At 42.6% G+C, this 20,209-nt stretch overlaps 1 protein-coding gene and 1 long non-coding RNA gene across 6 annotated transcripts in view; one reads left to right on the top strand and one right to left on the bottom strand.

Annotated features, from left to right (window-relative positions):
- Positions 1-2,830: 2,830 nt before the first annotated feature.
- Positions 2,831-6,145, top strand: LOC128350035 (uncharacterized). Its single transcript, XR_008319131.1, has 2 exons — positions 2,831-4,074; positions 4,194-6,145. It is a non-coding gene; the product is annotated as an uncharacterized LOC128350035 (long non-coding RNA).
- Positions 5,748-20,209, bottom strand: part of ITSN1 (intersectin 1) — a 197,407-nt gene continuing 182,945 nt past the window's right edge. For all 5 annotated transcript variants that reach the window (XM_053307557.1, XM_053307556.1, XM_053307558.1 and 2 more), the window contains 5 exons: positions 18,732-18,853; positions 17,645-17,727; positions 17,474-17,557; positions 8,968-9,141; positions 5,748-8,458 (listed from right to left, as the gene is read on the bottom strand). In XM_053307557.1, coding sequence (XP_053163532.1) covers positions 8,310-8,458; positions 8,968-9,141; positions 17,474-17,557; positions 17,645-17,727; positions 18,732-18,853 — 612 coding nt within the window. In that variant the 3' untranslated portion in view covers positions 5,748-8,309. The remainder of the gene's footprint in view (positions 8,459-8,967; positions 9,142-17,473; positions 17,558-17,644; positions 17,728-18,731; positions 18,854-20,209) is intronic.

Genomic DNA, 20,209 nt, shown 5'->3' with positions numbered 1-20,209 from the left:
AACTTGCCCTTACAGACTGGCATGGATTCTTAGCTACACTTCAAAACCATTAAATAAGTTGTTTAGGAACCTTATTTGTGGTCCCCTATGAAATGAATGGCTAGAAAGACCTTTGTTCCTTTTTACTACCTTATATTAAAGCACAAGCTGTACTGTGCTGTTGTCCATTAAGGGTAAGGATTACATTCTTTTGTTTCCTTTTTTGGTATTTAAGATTATACTACAGCGATAGCCTCCATCTCCTGAAGGGGCTCTTTCATTCCTCATGACCCCTCTGTTCGCACACCCCTGCTCACTATCCTTTTATAGATAGATATAGATTCTTTTCTCCTCTACATCAAAGCATATCTTCCAACCAGTAACAGTTGCATTCTAACTTACCTTCACCATCACAGGCTCCTCCTCTTCCTCCTATCTACATATGGAATCCCCATTGCCCAATCACCATGGTGCTTCTGCTCTCACAGGCTCCTTCTCCCTATCTGCATATGGAATCCCCACTGACCAATCGGGTGCTTCTGCTCACGAACTCTCACAAGAGCTGACACACATGGGATTTGCCACGGGTATGCCTTAGCAAAATATATATAAAGAAGAAGATACTAGCTGAACATCTGTGTCCCCAGTTCTCCCTTTCTCTCCCCCCCCCGCACATCTTCATGTCATTCTCTTCCCCCTTTCAGCCCCACTTCGTTCTCTCCCCCACTCCCCTCAGCCAGTTTGTTCTCCCTTGGCCAGGCGGCCAGGCAATTGCTTCTTTCTGGCCTGGCGGCCACCGCTTCTCCCCCACACCCAGCAGCTGGCCAGCCTGGCCACCACTTCTCCCTGCCTGCTCGGCTGTTCTCCAGGGCAGCAGTTTCTTTCTGCTTGTCCCCATCACTAATTGGCAGCTGCTTGCGAACTTTCACGAGAGCTGCCACACATGGGATTTGTAACGGGTACACCTTAGAGAAATATATATAAAGAAGAAGATAGATGTGTGTGGAAGTACTTTATCATGGATAGTAGCTAAGAGACTACTAGTACAGTAACAGATGCATATTTAGCTTGGGATCAGTTAAACATACCAGCAAAAGTGGCTTAAAGAATAGAAATTTGAGGTAACAGATTTCTGAATCCATTCCTTGAGACAGAATACATGCAGATGCTTGTCAATATAGCAAGTTATACTGAAGTTTTAAAAAGGAAGTGGGTGATTCAAGGACAAAGGTGGTCTAGAAGAAATCCTTTCATCTGAATTTTTACACATGGACACTTAACTATCCAATCACGTATGTAGCACTCTGTTATTTAAGCCCCAACCCCTTCAATGTCTGCTCTTCGTGCTAACAGTGCACAGTCCCTCTTCTCCCTAGGCCATGTAAGAAGTTCTACACAACAGGCGCACCCTGCCACCCCTCCCCCCATTCTTCAGAGAACAGTGCTAACTAATGCAGCAGCTATGACTGATACTTTTCTCTCAGCAGTTAAGACATTTAGCATTTGGGGTATCACAACTCAACCAGTGATTGCCTGCCTCACTTTTGTTAGGATATCCAAAGGCAAGACTTGTGAGTAGATGGGGTTACATATATGAGAGGAGAGGAGGTCTTGTGGTAGCAAGCATGACTGGTCACCCTAGCTAAGCAGGGTCCACCCTAGTTGCATTTGAATGGGAGACCACATGTGAGCACTGTAAGATATTCCCTTCAGGGAATGGAGCCACTCTGGGAAGAGCAGAAGGTTTCAAGTTGCTTTTCTGGCTTCTCCAAGATAGGGCTGAGAGAGATTCCTGCCTGCAACCTTGGAGAAGCCACTGCCAGTCTGTGAAGACAATACTGAGCTAGATAGACCAATGCCTTGAATCAGTATATGGCAGCTTCCTATGTTCCTATGCTCAAGTACAACAAACACTCCTTTAAAATAGATTTTAGCATCACATTAAAGTGAAAGCTACTTTAAAAATGCCATTGATCATATTGCCTGTTTCATATTTGGGAGAGTGAAACCCTTAAGTGTTTCAACCTCTCAACCTGGAAGAAAAGCTACAAGAACCTCTACTCTTAAATGGGTTTATTCTACAATTCTTAAATGGATTGGGACTTTATTTCATACAAGTGAATTTTAGCCCATTGAAAAACGGGCGCTAGTAATGGCTTCGGCCCCCGCCGCCTCGGACGCCGCCGCCGAACCGCCCTCCCAGCTGCCCAATCCCACCATTTCTACAGGAGAGAGGAACTCGCTAGCAGAGCTCCTCTCTCTGCAAAGGCTCTTCTCAAACTGGCGCTTTGAGTGGAAAGGGCGTCCTTTCCGCTCAAAGCGCCAGTTTGAGAAGAGCCTTTGCAGAGAGAGGAGCTCTGCTAGCGAGTTCCTCTCTCCTGTAGAAATGGTGGGATCGGGCAGCTGGGAGGGCGGTTCGGCAGCGGCGTCCGTGGCGGCATTTTTTAGGGCCAATTTGGCCCTTAGTAATATGGGGGGGGCAAGTTTTCCCCCCCGCCGGCTTTACCGGCGGCGCCAGGCCTCGGCGGTGGCTCCGCCACCACCTCAGCTAGCTTCCCCACCGCCTCTTCCCCCGGCGCCTCTCTCCTTTATTTGCGGCGGCCACTTCTAGGCCGCCGTTTCCCACGCCGTTTTTTTTTCCTTTGCGGTGGCCGCTTCTGGCCCCGCCGCCGCCTCACCCGCACTCCCGCCGCCAGTTGCCCCGCCGCGGCCACCGCCACCTCTGGCCGTGGCCGCGGCTCCGCCGCCACCGCCGCCTCGCCCGCACTCTCCTCCCGGCGTGGGCGGCGGCCACTTCTCCTTCTCCCGGCCCCAACATGGCCGCCGGGTGCTGGCGTTCGCGGCTGCCTTGCTCTGTTCTGGGCATGCACTTCGCGCATGCCCAGAACAGGCCAGGCACAAACGCACGCTTGGTGTCCGTCCACGGACGGACACCAAGCGTTTTATTAGAGAGGATTGATTCAAAATACCTGATCAGCTCTATGTCTGCTGTTCAAAGTACTATTGCTCAGACAATTCCTCCCCCCGCCTGCCACCAAAAGGGGGATTTTGATCACTGTGTCCTTTTTACAAGCTTGCAATATTAAGTGGGGGAGGGGGAGCAATTTCATGTATTACAGGACATTGATAGATGAAACTGACACTGTATGTTAAACAAAAAGGTATCCTGTCCTTTAAAAAGATAAAAATAAAAATGCAGTACCAAAGTCCCTGAGCTCTGTATAGAGCATACAAATTATTTACAACATTCAGTTAATGTGGATGAGGGACAAGAAACCTAAAGGTAAAGCCACTGCATGTCTATCAGTTATCCCACTCTGACTTCAGAAGTAGCAACAGGTGTTTATTATAGAATTCTGAGCCTATTTACACAGCTATAGATGCTGGAAACTTCCTATACAGTATATAAAAACAAGGAGTCTTGAGTATTTCAGAATGCCCAATTGCTTGCACTTCAGGCATTGTATGGTATTACAGAACACATCTTGCAAAGCTAAATCTGAGTTTTGTATTATAGCAAATGCACAGATATTCAATTTATAGCTTGCTCTGCCAAAGTTTGGGAAGCATTTAAAATGAAGAGATTAAGTTGTATATGTAGCTGGTTATTTTGAGTGGCAAAGGGAAGTCTTGCAGCATGTGAGGGATGGGGCAAGAATGACCATGAACGATCCTCAACATGGCATTTATATCCATGCTTTATGTTCTGGTGCAGTACAGGGGAAAGTGAAGCTTAGTGGGATAAGTCACTGTCAGCATCCTGAATTTTTCAACTGCTTGTAACTATGGGAAGTGCCTTTAGGAAGCTGTGGCTGTAATGTTGAAGGAATCAGTCTCCATGTTCTAGTTCCTCATGTGAGCAATGCCTCTGCATACAGAGTGTGTTCCATGAAGCATGTTGAACTGATGCTATGTTATGTACCAGAAGAGCAGCTTTCTCCTAAAAGCAAACCAGCCAAGCAGGTTTACTTGGCACCTGTTTGATTTCAAGACCATAAACTAAGAAAAGTGTGTTTTTCTAGGGTCCTAGGATCAGGCATTACCAGCTTACTCTGCCAATAAAGGATGAACACAAACATATCTTGTGCAACGAAGGTGAGACTTTAGCCCTGTTCAGCTGTCTCACTTAAACCATGGTGTGTCTGTAGGGAATATACTACAGAATTTGATCTCTCCCTACAAATAATCTTTTTCTTCCTTGTTCATAACTATAGTGTGCTATGATGCTGGAAATAGATAAAACATGATTACCATCAACTAGAAAAGGAAGAACTTGCACCATATTTTCAATGGTCAAACTGAGTTGGTTGTAGCATCTTAAACAGACCTTGGGTATGTCCAGGTATATCCCTCATCTTGTTTTTAGTTTGATCTCTATTTCCCCAAACCAACTATTTGCAGGTTTCTCATAATAAGCCCTTCTTCTAGGAGCCAAAAGCTCTAATTATATACACACCTTGATAATGTCTTCCAGTTTATTGAACAAGCTGGGTGGGAGACAGGGGCGTAACTACTATTAGGCAAGGGGGAGGCGGCTGCCTAAGGGCCCGCACGCCACAAGGGGCCCCCCAGATGCAAGTCACATGACTATATATTGTGAAAAGTGTGTGTGTGTGTGTGTGTGTGTGTGTGTGTATTGAGCCCCTGGTGGCGCAGTGGTAAAACTGCCGCCCTGTAACCAGAAGGTTACAAGTTCGATCCTGACCAGGGGCTCAAGGTTGACTCAGCCTTCCATCCTTCCGAGGTCGGTAAAATGAGTACCCAGAATGTTGGGGGCAATATGCTAAATCATTGTAAACCGCTTAGAGAGCTCCGGCTATAGAGCGGTATATAAATGTAAGTGCTATTGCTATGTGTATCAGCGAGGGGCCCATTTTAAAATTTTGTCTCTGGGCCCACTCCAGCCTTGTTACGCCCCTGGTGGGAGATGCTAAGAAAAGTAGTGGACAACATAAAGGGGTATTTCATCCTAAAAGATAAAAGGGGGCAATGGAGGATGAGTGAGATAATGGCTGGGGAAAATGGGGAACACCTATAGCAGTCATGCAAGGCTTGCACTTGTAATGCAGAGAGAAAAAGCACTGGCATGCAAAGGCTGACAGATCTAGTCTGCAGTATGGATAATCCCATCTTCATGTGAATAGTGGTACGAGGCAAAATAAAGCACCCAAAGAGTTTGTTTGTCTAGGTGCAACTATTGTTAGTGGCAAGAAGCTCCCTTTAGACCTTACAGATACAAAGGAAGCCACATTTACCTTCACTGAAAAGGGCTTGTGGATTTTAACTTCCTGAGAATTTATGATCCACTCCATAGTGATGAAATGACCATTAATAGGACAGGAAAAGTCCTCTTAGACTAGTCTTGCCTCTGCATCACATTAGCATGGTATAGTGCTACAGTGAAGACTAGAACTGGGATTTGGCATTTCAAAGCCCTGTAATGAGATCCAGGTATTTCGAGGCTCCAGTTTCCCTTTGAAATACTAGGCAAATTGTACTCCAAAAATGGCAAGCATGATTTAAAAACTCAAAAGTGATTATATTCTCAGGTCTTTTACTAAGGAAGAAAGTATGAATAGCCTGGTTCTTGCTCCCACAACAAGATGTTGGCCTTCTGGCTTCTCCAAGGATACACAATTCCCACCTTTAGACTTTTTTCACAGTTTAATTTTCAGGGCTTTCCAACATTATAATCATTTTGGATCTATAAACAAACAAGCAACATTTGGCTCCATTACAACTCTTTGAGTAAAATCAGAACAGCCATAGAAGGTTAGAACAATGACATTTAATATTCTTCCACCACTAAAGGATTTTCACCTTTTTTCCTCTACCACAACAATGTGTTATTTTCATATACATTATATTTCATAAAATGTACTGATATGGGAAAAAAGCATGGGTTTAGTTCTATTTACATATTTTAATTCAAACATCTTTATAACATTGAAAAATAGAAACTTAAATTTTTTTTTTAAATTGTGTTTTCACCCAGTTCAGTGGTAAACAATTGCATGCCTGTAAGTTGAACTTCCTTTAAAACTTGGTCAATTGAAAGTTTCTAACTAAACTGTGGTTCTCTGTTCAAAAAATACATAAGTATGTCATTTCTGATACAAAATTCTACACTATCTTCAATAAATAAATAATAAAGTGATTCTTAAAAGTATGAAATGTAAACTTTTTCGTCCCTCCAACACACACGATTTTTAAAAAATAATTGTCAAATAATACAGTGGTCTCCTTGGACATAAAAGCACACAGACACTTTCAAGCACAGTTTACACTTATCACCAGGCGGTATCTACCTATCAAGTATAAAGCTACCATAATTTCCTAATGGAAATTATAAGATTTGCTGTGCTAGAGAACACCATCTCTACAGCAAACGTGAAAACTGATACCAAAATGACATGCAAAGAACAGCAAAGCCAACACGTCTCACAAAAACATTGACATGCTAACAGTACAATCAACACCTCCCATTCTGAACAGTGCTACAAAAATACCCATTTATGCATGATCTGTGGGTAACCAACTGAAGGACTGGAAACAAAAACAAACAAACAAAAAAGAATGAATGTACTTAGTACCAGAATTAACACATTCCCAATATTCTGCCATTGACATTGTTCCTAGTTCAGCAACATTCTTAAGAACACATTTATTTTGTTCAGATCAAATGATTTCAAAGCACTTTGCTGAATCAAGTGCATTCTAAGTGGGTCACTGTGTAAGATAATCCTTACATTTGCAACATGACATATCCCTTTCACCCTGGGATCACTCACCTTGCAAAATCTCATCACACCTAATGTTGAAACTGACAAATTTGCAATGAACCAGGCTTTCAGTTAACAGCTTGATGAGCTACAGTATGCTACCACCCTGATTTCAAAACTATGGTGTCAAAGTCATCTTGTTTAGGCACAGTACAATTTAATAAATTAGTCCCTTCTGACTGCTTTTTCAGCCTTGCCTTGATGGAGTCTAAATTAGCTTGTCTGAGCCACAGCAGATGATTCTTTATCACAGCTGGGCCCTTCCCTCACTGGCTTGTTGCTAATTCAACAACCGTTTAAATATTGTTTCAGCAGCACAATGCAACACACAGCAGTATTCCATTACTATTGCTAAGTTGATAAGCAGTCTACAACCCCACTGGAACCATAACTGGATGAGACACTATTTTGGGAGCAAAAAATATCCCAATGTAGATGGTAAACAAAAGGCATTGGTCTTGATTTAAAAGCTCACCCACTAAGGAGACTGATTTACAGTAGGTAATACAGTGGAGTCCTAAACCAGTAATTCAATTCTTAATCCTCAAAACATTTGCTGCTTTTTAACAAAGAGGGCAGGTTCACATGACTGGCAGCAAGTCAGATGGCAGGAATTGGGAGGTTCCTGGTGAGTGAGTGCTCCTAGCGTGAGCCACAAGTTGCATGCATTTCCTGTAGTATGAACCTAGCTGGTGTCCAGCTCACCAGCTGCACTTCCCTCCACCACCCAACATTCACTGCCCAACTTCAAATGTTGGTTACAGATGTTGGGTGGCAGGAGGGAAGTGAGATGAGGAAGTGGACACTGGCGGGTTCAGAAGAATACAAAATGCATACAGCTTGCCAGGAGCTCACATCTGCTGGGTTCCTGCTACCTTACTTTCTGCTGCTCATGTAAACTCACCCATACTTTCAAAATGAAATCTGCAATTTAGCTCTCATAAGCATTACATACAGACTATGAGCAACTGCCATTTAAGCTTCAAATCTGAATATTCTCTCCTTTTTTTTTTCTTTTCTTTTTTGAAAACAGGTTCAAATATCACAAACTTCCTAAAAGAAATCCAGTTATCTTACATGGCAAGAATTCATTCATGTCATATGCATTTTCTATATACATATATTCACATTATGTTTATACACCACTCTGTGGGGCGATAGGCACAACATTTCTAGGTAAAATTTACAGAAAGTCGGGGTGGGGGGGCATCAGCAGCAACCTCTTGTTTACACTGTAGGTTACTGCACTTGGAGGAGGTGCAGTGTTTCGTTTTCCAGTATCAGAACACTGGCTACAATTCCATTATTCTAGAAATCCCAAAAACTACAGCAAAAGTTTCACAGAAAACAAAACAAAACCAAAAGTAACATTTTCCTTGGAATTCAGTTGTCTGCAAGGATTACTCAGAAATAAATAGTTTTGTAGTTGTGTCACCCCCTTTACATCTGGAGGACAAATATTTGTTTCATATAAAAGGAATGAGGATTTCTAGATAGATTTTGCAGACACCTATTACAGCAATTTCAGTTTAGATGAAGCATCTCCTTTTAGGGTTCATCAAACAACTGCAGATCCAGTCGGACAACTATCTCTCCCGTTGGAACTTCATGCAGAAGAAGACACTTTGTAACAGGTCCCTTTGAGCCTTGGTCTTTCTTAATATCTGCTACGCGGATTTCTGTGCGGCCTAAGAAGTCTGAAGCACAAAACACACCATGATCAGAAATTATATTCTTCTCCCCAACCTCCAAAGATAAATCTGATGTTAACTGAGAGGTAGTATGAACATTCCAATCACACAGAAAAGAAGGCAGAAAACCTTACACGTACAGCAGTTTCATGGCCTCTCATCAGAGTTTTGTTTTCTGTTTAATTTCACTAGATCTCGTGTTCTCCAGCATGGCAGTTGTGCACTGTTGTAGATTGCAAACCTGGTTCTGGGGACCCATCATATATCAGCTTTAAGCACTCCAACTAATGAGTTGGGAAGGAACTTCCAACATTGAGTAAATAGATAAACAGAAAAGAGTTCAATTCTTGTCAGGTAACTAATTCCAGTTTTTATCCAAAGAAAAGAAAGCCAGGCCTGATAGCTGTATGTTTCTGTGCTTTTGGGTAGCTATCTAAAGCAGAAAAGTAAGCAACTGTGTACATGTGTTCACACACACACACCTCTACCCCTCAAAAGTTCAAGGTGTCACTTACCATCTGGGGAGAACTGATCCCTCTCAAAAACTGTTATGCAGAGCACATCTTGTTCTAAATCTTTGATAAAGAACTGGCAGTTTGAATTCCACTTAGGGTTGAGAGTGTCCTGTATAGTCTTGGTGATATGACATTGAGAGCCCATCGTAACTTCACAATATGGGTTACTCTTTCCTGAAAGGGAAATGCATAGCTCTGATCATATATTTGTAGGCATCAGTTTAGTAGCTTGCCTTTAGAACTTTCACAAAAGACTGGGAAAAGACCAGCTACAGATCTATCCATCCATCCATCCATCCATCTAATTTTTAGTACATATATGATTTGGAAACCCATGGAATCTTTGTGATGAATGCAAACCACTTATGTAATTATCTTCAGAATAATTCTAAAAGCAAGAAAAAACATGCTGGTAGTCTGAGAATCTGCTCTGTTTTTTATAATCCCTCACTGAAGTAGAAAGTTAATTTTTTCGGTATTTTAAAATTTTAAAGCAATAGTCATGTCTGTTAAACCAACAGACAAGGTAATTAACCACAGAGGCAGTAATTTAACTCCCTTTATAATATAAAAATGTAATTCAACATTATCAGAGGTTTGGGGTGGGGGAAGTTGCGTGTTGCAGAAACCAGCTGATCAAGTTGCGTGTTGCAGAAGTTGCGTGTTGCAGAAACCAGCTGATCAAGACATTTCCCTAGTTAAAGTTTTAAGGTTGTTTTTGAAGTGTACGCGTTTGTTTTAGTAAAGTTTTCAATTTGTGTTTTTGTGTGTTTTGGATCCTCAGATTCAAAAATCATTTTTGAGACTGTTGTACATTGATTAACAATGGAAGGTGTTTCCCACACTGAAGTTTGTGGAACTAAAGTAGCAAGATATTTATTTATAACATTTTTATACCACCCAAAACGCGAGTTCTCTGGGTGGTTTACAAGGCAATAAAAACCAATTAAAAAACTAACACATTATAATTTAAAATGTTAGAACTATTAAAACACAATTAAAACACAGTTAAAACAATGTCTAATTAAAAGCCTGGGTAAACAAATACATCTTGACTGCCTTTTTTAAAGTTGTAAGAGATGGGGAGGCTCTTATTTCAGCAGGAAGTGTGTTCCAAAGCCTTGGGGTAGCAATGGAGAAGGCCAGTCCCCGAGTAGCCTCCAGATGAGCCGGTGGCAACCGCAGATGAACCTCTCCAGATGATCTCAATGGGCGGTGTGGTTCATAGCAAAGAAGACGTTCTCTTAAATACCCAGGTCCCAAGCTGTTTAAGGCTTTATAGGTTATAATTAAAACCTTGTACTTTGGCCGGAAACTTATCGGCAGCCAGTGTAGATCTTTTAAGATAGGAGTGATATGGTCTCTCTGAGATGACCCAGAGACCAACCTGGCTGTCGCATTCTGGACTAACTGCAGTTTCCAGACGACATACAAAGGCAGCCCCACATAGAGCACATTGCAGTAGTCAAGTCTGCAGGTGACCAGCAGATGTACCTTTGTTCTGAGGTCATCTATCTCAAGAAATGGACGCAGCTGGCATATCAACCGAAGCTGATAAAAGGCACTTCTGGTCACTGCCTCAACCTGGGACACCAGGGAGAGTTCTGTGTCCAGAAGCACTCCCAGACTGCGTACCTGTTTCTTCTGGGGAAGTGTGACCACATCCAGAATGGGCAGATCAAAATCATCTCTTGAGTTCCGACCCCGCGCAATAAGTACCTCCGTCTTATCTGGATTCAGCCTCAGCCTGTTACCTCTCATCCAGCCCATCACTGCCTCCAGGCAGGCATTTAGGGAAGTTATGCCTTATCCTGATGATGCTGACATGGAGAAATAGATTTGGGTGTCATCAGCATACTGATAACACCCTGTACGTAATCTCCTGATGATCTCTCCCAGCGGTTTCATGTGACAATATGACAATAATTACTCACATTGTATCATCTGTCAGAGAGACAAATGAAGCACTGGTGAAGAAGCCTGTTACTATATTCAATGAAAAATTACTGAACTTTATCAGGGAGCGTGCTCAGTATGGAGACAAAGTTTTCCTGAGATTAGTAGGCGCCTTGGTGATGTCACATGGCAAGATCTTCAAGCAAAAGGATGTTTGTGGCATAGAAAATGTTATCAAGAAACTTCATACCAAAATGCTCAAACGTGCCAAAGAATGATATGGGGCGGGGAGAGTCGAATACTGAGGAAGACCCAATACCTTCAAGCAGTACCATCACTCAATCTCGATCATCACCCTACAAAATGGAATTGTGTTTCTTTTGAGAGAATGGACTGGGTTACAGGAACCCTTTGCATTTAGTTGCTATGGAAAATGCTGGTCAGTCACTTAAAGATGCAAAGAAGTGGGAATGAGAAACTGCTTGTCAAACTTTGTACATCCTTTGATCCTCATGCACATGCTACTGACATTAAATACCACAAACAGTGCTGGGCAACACATGTAACAAATGTAAAACGCTCAGCACTCAACTCACAAAAACCAAGCAGGGCAAACGAGGTGGCAACTGAAATTGAATTCCTTAGTCGGCTTGAGAATACATTGTTGGATGGAAATATAGTCACCATTGCTCATCTTCAAGAGGCATATACAGGAATCCTTATGGCAAATAATATGGACAGCCATCCCAGCCACACAAAAATTCAACAACATATACAGAATAATATACTAAGTGTAGAATTCCATAAACCAAAATGTGTGAATGAATCAGAACGTGTTTCTATCAAAATTTTAAAAGATGCTACAATTCAGTTAGCAGAAGAGAGCAACACTGACGGAAATGACAACATGAAAATACTTTATAATGTTGCTAAGATTCTATGAAAACTTATTACCAAAGCAGAGAGATGGGTATTTTCTGGTTCACTTATAGAAGTTATAGATCGGAATGTTCCAAGCAGGGGCGTAACAAGGTTGGAGTGGGCCCAGAGACAAGATTTTAAAATGCCCCTCCCCCCTGAAGCTCAGCTCATGAAGTAAAGAAATCTTAAATGAGGCTGAATAGTGGTAACAAAAATCATAGTTACAGTGAGGGAAATAAGTATTTGATCCCCTGCTGATTTTGTCCGTTTGCCCTCTGACACAGAAATGACCAGGCTATAATTGGAATGGTAGGTTTATTGTAGCTGTGAGAGACAGAATAACAACAAACAAACCCTCAAAAGCCCAGTGCCCAAAAGTCAGCGATGGATTTGCATTGTAGTGAGGGAAATAAGTATTCGATCCCCTATCAACCAGCAAGATTTCAGGCTCCCAGGTGTCTTTTCACTATATGCAGGTAACGAGCTGAGATGAGGAACACCCTCTGTAAGGGAGTGCTCCTAATCCCAGCTTGTTACAGTACCTGTATAAAAGACACCTGTCCATAGAAGCAAGCAATCACTCAGCTTCCAAACTCACCACCATGCCCAAGACCAAAGAGCTGTCGAAGGATGTCAGGGACAAGGTTGTAGACCTGCACAAGGCTGGACTGGGCTACAAGACTATCGCCAAGCAGCTTGGTGAGACGGTGACTACAGTTGGCACGATAACTCGCAAATGGAAGAAACACAAAATAACTGTCAATCTCCCTCGGTCTGGGGCTCCATGCAAGATCTCACCTCATGGAGTTGCAATGATCATTAGAATGGTGACAAAGCAGCCCAGAACTACACGGGGGGAACTTGTCAATGATCTCAGGGCAGCTGGAACCATAGTCACCAAGAAAACAATTGGTAACACACTACGCCGTGAAGGACTGAAATCTTGCAGTGCCCGCAAGGTCCCCCTGCTCAAGGCAGCACATGTACAGGCCCGTCTGCAGTTTGCCAATGCACATCTGAATGATCCAGAGGAGAACTGGGCGAAAGTGTTGTGGTCAGATGAGACCAAAATCGAGCTCTTTGGCATCAACTCAACTCGCCGTGTGTGGAGGAGGAGGAATGCTGCCTATGAGCCCAAGAACACCATCCCCACCGTCAAACATGGAGGTGGACACATTATGCTTTGGGGGTGTTTTTCTGCTAAGGGGACAGGACACCTTCACCGCATCGAAGGGACGATGGACGGAACCATGTACCGTCAGATCTTGGGTGAGCACCTCCTTCCCTCAGCCAGGGCATTGAGAATGGGTCGTGGATGGGTATTCCAGCATGACAATGACCCAAAACACACAGCCAAGGCAACAAAGGAGTGGCTCAAGAAGAAGCACATGAAGGTCCTGGAGTGGCCCAGCCAGTCTCCAGACCTTAATCCCATAGAAAATCTGTGGAGGGAGCTGAAGATTCGGGTTGCCAAACATCAGCCTCGGAACCTTTCTGACTTGGAGAGGATCTGCAAAGAGGAGTGGGACAACGTCCCTCCTGGGTTGTGTGCAAAGCTGGTGGCCAACTACAAGAAACATCTGACCTCTGTGATTGCCAACAAGGGTTTTGCCACCAAGTACTAAGACATCTTTTGTGAAGGGATCGAATACTTATTTCCCTCACTACAATGCAAATCCATCGCTGACTTTTGGGCACTGGGCTTTTCAGGGTTTGTTTGTTGTTATTCTGTCTCTCACAGCTACAATAAACCTACCATTCCAATTATAGCCTGGTCATTTCTGTGTCAGAGGGCAAATGGACAAAATCAGCAGGGGATCAAATACTTATTTCCCTCACTGTATATAACTATGCTTTTTGTTACCACTATTCAGCCTCAGATATATATATCTCCTATGTGCCACAATAGATCATCCTAACTTATTTTTTTTAAGGTTTTGTAAATTGTGGATGATGCAGGTCATTTAATGGTACTAGAGAAAGACATGTTGTTCTGGTAGCTCCAGGTTTTAACACTCCCATCAATTCCAGAGGATGAATACAACTGAAGGAAGCCTGGGCGGGTGCGCAGCTGGGGGAGCCAGTCATGTGACTTGCCTCTGGGGGCCACCCAAGGCAGTGGGCCCCCAGACAACTGTCTCCCCTTGCCCTATTATAGTTATGCCCCTGGTTCCAAGTTAATTGTATCGCTTCTTCCATTGGTTCTCAAGGAACCAAACACAAGCCTATCCACAAGGAAAAAAACTGTGAAGTCAACTAGCATGCCATGAGTTTAGCTCAGTCTACTGTGTCTTTGTTTCTGTCCCAGGACTAGGTCCAAAACAAGAAATCACAGATTCTAAGGACCACCCATGAAATGCCTCAACAACTGGGAATTGCAATAGCAGTTCACCAAGCTTTTCGGAGCAAGAAGCCTGTCAACATGTTGCATCAGTTTGGTTTGTGTGTTGACTATAAAAGGATTTTAAGACTTGAGGCACAGGAAGCTACAACTGTTGTAGAAAGAATGCTGGTCAATGATGGCATCTATTTGCCTCCTGAATTAGTTGAAGCAAGATTCATATAATTTGCAATAGTCAATATTGATTTAACTAAAGATATACCCAATCATAACCCTTCATGGAACAGCAATGGCTATATATCAGAGATGTGAGGCTGAAGATGAGGCATTAATAATTGAGCTAACAGGGAGAACTCAAAACCGCTTACTGAAGAAACTCACAGGTACAATAACTAAACTTTCAGATTGTCATAAACCATCAGCAAAACCAATGTGTCTGGTATACACCTCATTCAATTTAAAAGAACACTCCCAACCACAATTACTAGAATCCTGTCTTGCAGACATTACCTGGCTTATGGGATGATTAGTGGTTAGATCTCACAAAATGATGTAAGTAGCATTCCTTGTACAGGTGAAAACAGTGGAGTAGGTGATGAATATAAAGTAATGGACACTAGCAAATGCAGCATTCCCACATGGTCTGGATACAACTCACTGTTAGAACATGGACTCCCAAAAACCCAAGTTGGTACACCACCATTAATTGTAGGACCTGCACACGAGTGGAAGACATTACAGACTATACTCATGAAGGCACAGGGGATCAATGCATCAGTTGTAGGTCCTGACCATAAAATGGTCATCACACTAGACATGGGTCTCTACAAGCCAGCAAAGCAGCTCCAAATGGCTCAAAAGTATTTGGATAATATTGTGCTCCGACCTGGAGAACTACATATAGTGATGGCCCAGCTATGTTCTCTGGTGGCCTATATTTAAAACAATGGACTTGACCTATGTAGGACAGAGGCTAATCTGTCTGGACCACTCACAGTAAGGCATATAATCAAAGGCAAACATGTGAAGAGAGGAGTATAAGCTCACATGGTCACACTAAAAGCTCTTTTTAACCTCTACCAAGATGCCTCCTTTGAAGAGTTTCCTCATCTACTGCCAATAGTTACAGTTACAGCTGAAAATCTTGATCCCCATATGCAGATGGGAATCCTGAGCTAATTAAAGAAGCACACAGAAACCTGGAGGAGATGATCAAATCACATAGTGTTTTAGAAAAGATAAATCAGTTTGACTCAAAGATGGCAAGCAAACCTCTGCTACTTGTGATGCATCAATACATGCGGATAGTAATGGAGATTATGCCTTTCATTCGCTCTGTTAGAAGCCATAATTGGGAATTGCATTTAGTGTCACTTGAAGCATTCACCAAATACTTATTTGCACATGACAAGAGCCATTTTCAAAGTAATCAGGAAGAAGAGGATGCAAAGCTTTTGCTTCATGCCGCTGATGCAACAAACAAGGGGGCTTCCAGAATCTACATTCACTCACCAGACACTGATGTTTTTGTGCTAGCTCCTTGATGGTATCCAGAATTATGCGCTGACATGAATTTTGTTACTGGAAAAGGAGAGTTGTACTGCACTATTCCTCTACTGCTCATATATGAAGCTCTTGGACCTAGCAAGGTTTCTGCTTTGCCTGTCTTACTTGCTATCAGTGGTGCAGACAATACTGGAAGTTTTGCAGGGAAAGGCAAACTTAGTTTCTGGAAATCTTTCAAGAATGCCAATGATCGTATTATAAGTGCACTTGCAAGCCTGGGGAAGGATTTACTCCCCAGTGATGGTAGATTTGCTGCCCTTGAGGAATATATATGTCAGGTTTACTTGCCTCGTACACATATCTCACAGGTTGATAGGTTAAGGTGGTGGCTGTTCATCAAGAAACAAGCCCAATCTAAGAGCCTTCCACCTACAAGAGATGTATTACACCACACAATACTACGAGCATACCATCAAGCAATCATTTGGAATAATGATACGACCGTGAAGCGTGTAATCCCATCACCTGAAAAATATGGTTGAAAAATGAAGGGGATGTCTGGAAACCAATAATGACCAATCAACTGCCAGCTCCAAAGGCTGTACTTCAATTGGTGAGGTGTGGATGCACTACCTCCAAATGCCAGGAAGGAAGATGCAGCTGCCGTAAAGCAGGGTTGATCTGCTGTGACATGTGTTCCTGTGCATCTCAAAATACACAGAACCAAGAGGATGCTTGTAACAACATGATGGAGAATGAAGATCCAGAGGATGAGGACCTAGAGGAAGAAGAAGATGAGGATCTCTAGGAAGAAGCAAATTAATATATATAATGTGATACGCCAAAGTGCAGAACATTTTTCATATGCTGTAATATTAATTAGGTGTAAGGTAGTTCATTTTTGTCAAACCTTATGCAAAACTTGTAATAGAAGTCACTTATGCAAAATGTTTATCTATTGTTTAATTATTTATTAACAACTTTCACAGATCAGCACGGCCGTCAGAGCAGATTCTCAGACTGTCAACATGTTTTTTCTTATTCTTTGAGATATTTTGAAGAGAACTGTGTAGGTGGTATGCTTTCATGACAAAAATCCCACGGCACTGTGCATGCTCCCGTATTATTATATACTGCCTGACTCCAAAGGCTTTAAGCGGTTCACAAAAATAAACCATTTTTGGTTTATTTTTGTGAACCATTTGGACTGAAACAGAAACACTTATCTGGCATCCTGAGCATAAAAATGCTCCAAAACAGAATCTAGCATCATATAAAGTTAATCACGATAGGTTTTCAGAACTTGTAGCCCAACATCCATACATAAACAATGGCCAGCCAGAGCTCAAGAAACCTCCTGCTGTTACTACCAGATTGTGAAAAGGGTAAGTGGGGCGGGGGGTGGGAGGGGGCAGACTATGAAAAGGATGGGGTTGGGGGCAGGCTATGATACATGGCTGGTGGGGTGGAATCAGTAAGTGAGTCACTCCCTGTGAGAGCCGCTAGCATTATTTTAAGCTGTACTGTCTACACCAGTTTATATAAGATGAACCTTACATTTTACAAAATGTACAATTGTTATTCGAAATTTGTCTTGCATGATGCCAATTAAAGCATCCATGTGGGGTGCCTTTCTTTTGACACTTCTTTCTGATAAAAAGGAAGTTGGATACATTGTTGGAGGGCACATGATACAATCATCTTGAGGGAGCCAAGTAGGCGTTGGTCTGGTCAGTGCCTGGATGAGTGAGTGCCTGGGAATCTCACGTATGCTACCTTGAGCTCCATGATGAAGAAAAGTGGATTTAAATGTAATAAATATTTCAAATAAGAAGTTCTTACCATGGGATCTGCAGGGTTTCAGTTCGATACCTTCAACAATATTCACCATTAATCTTCCAATGCCTGTTGCCCTTTGGGACCGCACTGGGGCAAGAATAATAGCCAAAATTCATTAAAATGCTCTTTTGAGATTAAGGGAAACTTTGAAATGCACTTCCCTCCCTGCCATACCTAAGTAAGCCTTTTCCCTCTTCTTCTTCTCAGTTTCTATGTACAGTTCAGAAGCAGCTTTGATTTTCTGAACCCAAGCCGTCCTTTAGACAGAGAAGGTGAAAAGAATGTTACATGCCATTATAAAGCACATGCAGATGAACTAAGCCAGTGATAGGAACATAGGAAGCTGCCATATACTGAGTCAGACCATTGGTCCATCTAGCTCATTACTGTATTCACAGACTGGCAGCGGCTTCTCCAAGGTTGCAGGTATGAATCTCCCTCAGCCCTATTTTGGAGAAGCCAGGGAGGGAACTTGGAACTTTCTGCTCTTCCCTTTTGCTCTTCTCCATCCCCTGAGGGGAATATCTTACAATGCACAAACTTCTAGTGTCTCATTCATATGCAACCCGGGTGGACCCTTCTTAGCTAAGAGGACAAGTCATACTTGTTACCACAAGACCAGCTCTCCTCTCTTCATAGTGTGGCCTGCACAGGTCCCGCTGGTGGCCTCTTACTTGCCTCTACCCCCACTCTCCCTCCCTACCACCAATGGGGTGCACATACTCCCGCACGCTTTCTGCCACGCCTTCTGAGCAGCAGCAGGAGGCAAAAAGGATAGGAAAGTGCTCAGCCAGCACCTTCAGCATGCACCTTTCCCCCATTGCTGCAGGGGTGTGTGCTGCTGTGGGGGCTCCTGGGCCAAGCACAGGCCTACAACTGAAGGTGTGGGGCATGTGCTGGTGCCCCCACCACCTTAACAGTGAATATCCGTGAACTGAGCTGATCGTATTAACAGATGTATAAACCCCAGCTATATGCATACCAGCCCAAACTCCTGGCAGGAAGTATGAGATGCAACTGTGACAGACAAACAGATGCTATATTACCCAATTGTATTAACTATTTAAATCAACATAACAAAAGAGAAATGGAAATCAAATCAAATCTGAGAACTTAATTGGTACAAGAGAAGTTGTTGATAATATCAGGAGTTAGAGGAATCTCATTACGAAACAGTGTGAGGTGTGCACAAGCACATTTGCAAAAGCATTTACATATTCCTGTTGTTCTGGCCAGTGTGAACTTGGTTGTGCCATTTTACCTTTCATTTATGCTTTCTGCACGAAGTGTGTAGACTCGATCAATGTGAGAGATATGGAAGATGGGCTCATCTCCAGAAGGATCTGTGGGAAGTTTTACCAAGACCTCGTTCAGAAATATGGGCTGTAAAAATATAGGCAATGTGTGTTAAATAAATAATATTTGGCAAACTCAAATGCTGTTCAACAGGAGTAAAGCTATATGCACAACTCACTGGCATGCCATACTCATGGGTAGGTTATTTTTTGCTACTTTCGTAATAACACAATATAGCTTGAAGAAATCAGGAATTGCCCATAAGCATATTCCCAGTATCCCTTATTGTCTCATGCCCTCCTGGGATGGTATAATTTGCACTACTGTAACATATCTGTATGCATTCACAAACATACAGCACAGTACATAAATAAATGAAGTGTAGTCTTTAATGCTCAAGAAACATGCAGCTAAACAACCAGATAGATCTGTCAATGTCATTCTTCTTAATAGCATTCACAGATGTCTCTGGTAAAGAAAGAGGATAAATATCCCATCTCCCTGCCCCAGGGGAATATAGCATCGCAAAAGCCAAACTAAACATGTAGGGGAAACCCAGGCCAAGTAAACAAGAAAAGAGGTATTTTCTACCATCTATGGGCAGTTAACAAAAACTGGACTCTGACAGAGTATGGAGGAGAGCTTTTCTTTTGGGTGAAGATATAAATAATTGTTGTAGTTCTCTGCCTGAACCTTAACCACAAATGCAAATATTGGTGTGCTTGTAACCTGGGCCTTGGTCCTCTGGCTTAAACACTTTAACACAGCAAAGCTGGGAGCTCGTGGGGATATGATATACTGTAGCTACAAATACAGTTAGTGATTTTTTCCTCTTTAAATAAATATTTCAGTACTCTGTTACATTTAAGCTTCCCTCCCACACAGTCACTCCCATTACATTTACATTTAAGCTTCCCTCCCACTCACTTGCCTAATCAGAGCAAGTAACTAACAGCCTATCTTCTTCTCGATCGAAAACCTACTGGGGTCATTCACACAATCAAAAACTGTGTTCTACCTGGGCTTGGGAGCTGTGCTCCCAATTTCTGGTTGTGTGGAAGCAAGGTAAGAGGAAAACCTGGATAGAAGTGATTGTGTGGAAGCAAAGTAGAAGGAAAAGCTACCCAGGTTTTCCTCTTACCTTGCTTCCACACAACTGAAATTTGGGAGCACATACAGCTCCCAAACCTGGGTGGAAGGAACACAGTTTTTGATTCTGTGAATGACCTCACTGTCTGCTTAGCTGTTGCACACATTACAAAGCAACAATCTCAGGGATGTTATGTACATGCAACAGGGAAACTCAGACAATGAAGTGTACATATTTTGGATGTACACTTTAGGTGCATGTCTAAAAATATAATGGGTTGGATCCTGACTAGTGCTTGTGTGAGCAGAACACCATTTCTGCTTGTGCAGTGGGGGTGGGTGAGATTTCTGCTA

The sequence above is a fragment of the Hemicordylus capensis genome, chromosome 3 (assembly GCF_027244095.1).
Source record: "Hemicordylus capensis ecotype Gifberg chromosome 3, rHemCap1.1.pri, whole genome shotgun sequence".
Lineage (NCBI taxonomy): Eukaryota > Metazoa > Chordata > Lepidosauria > Squamata > Cordylidae > Hemicordylus > Hemicordylus capensis.
This window is presented reverse-complemented; position numbering and strand designations above follow the sequence as displayed.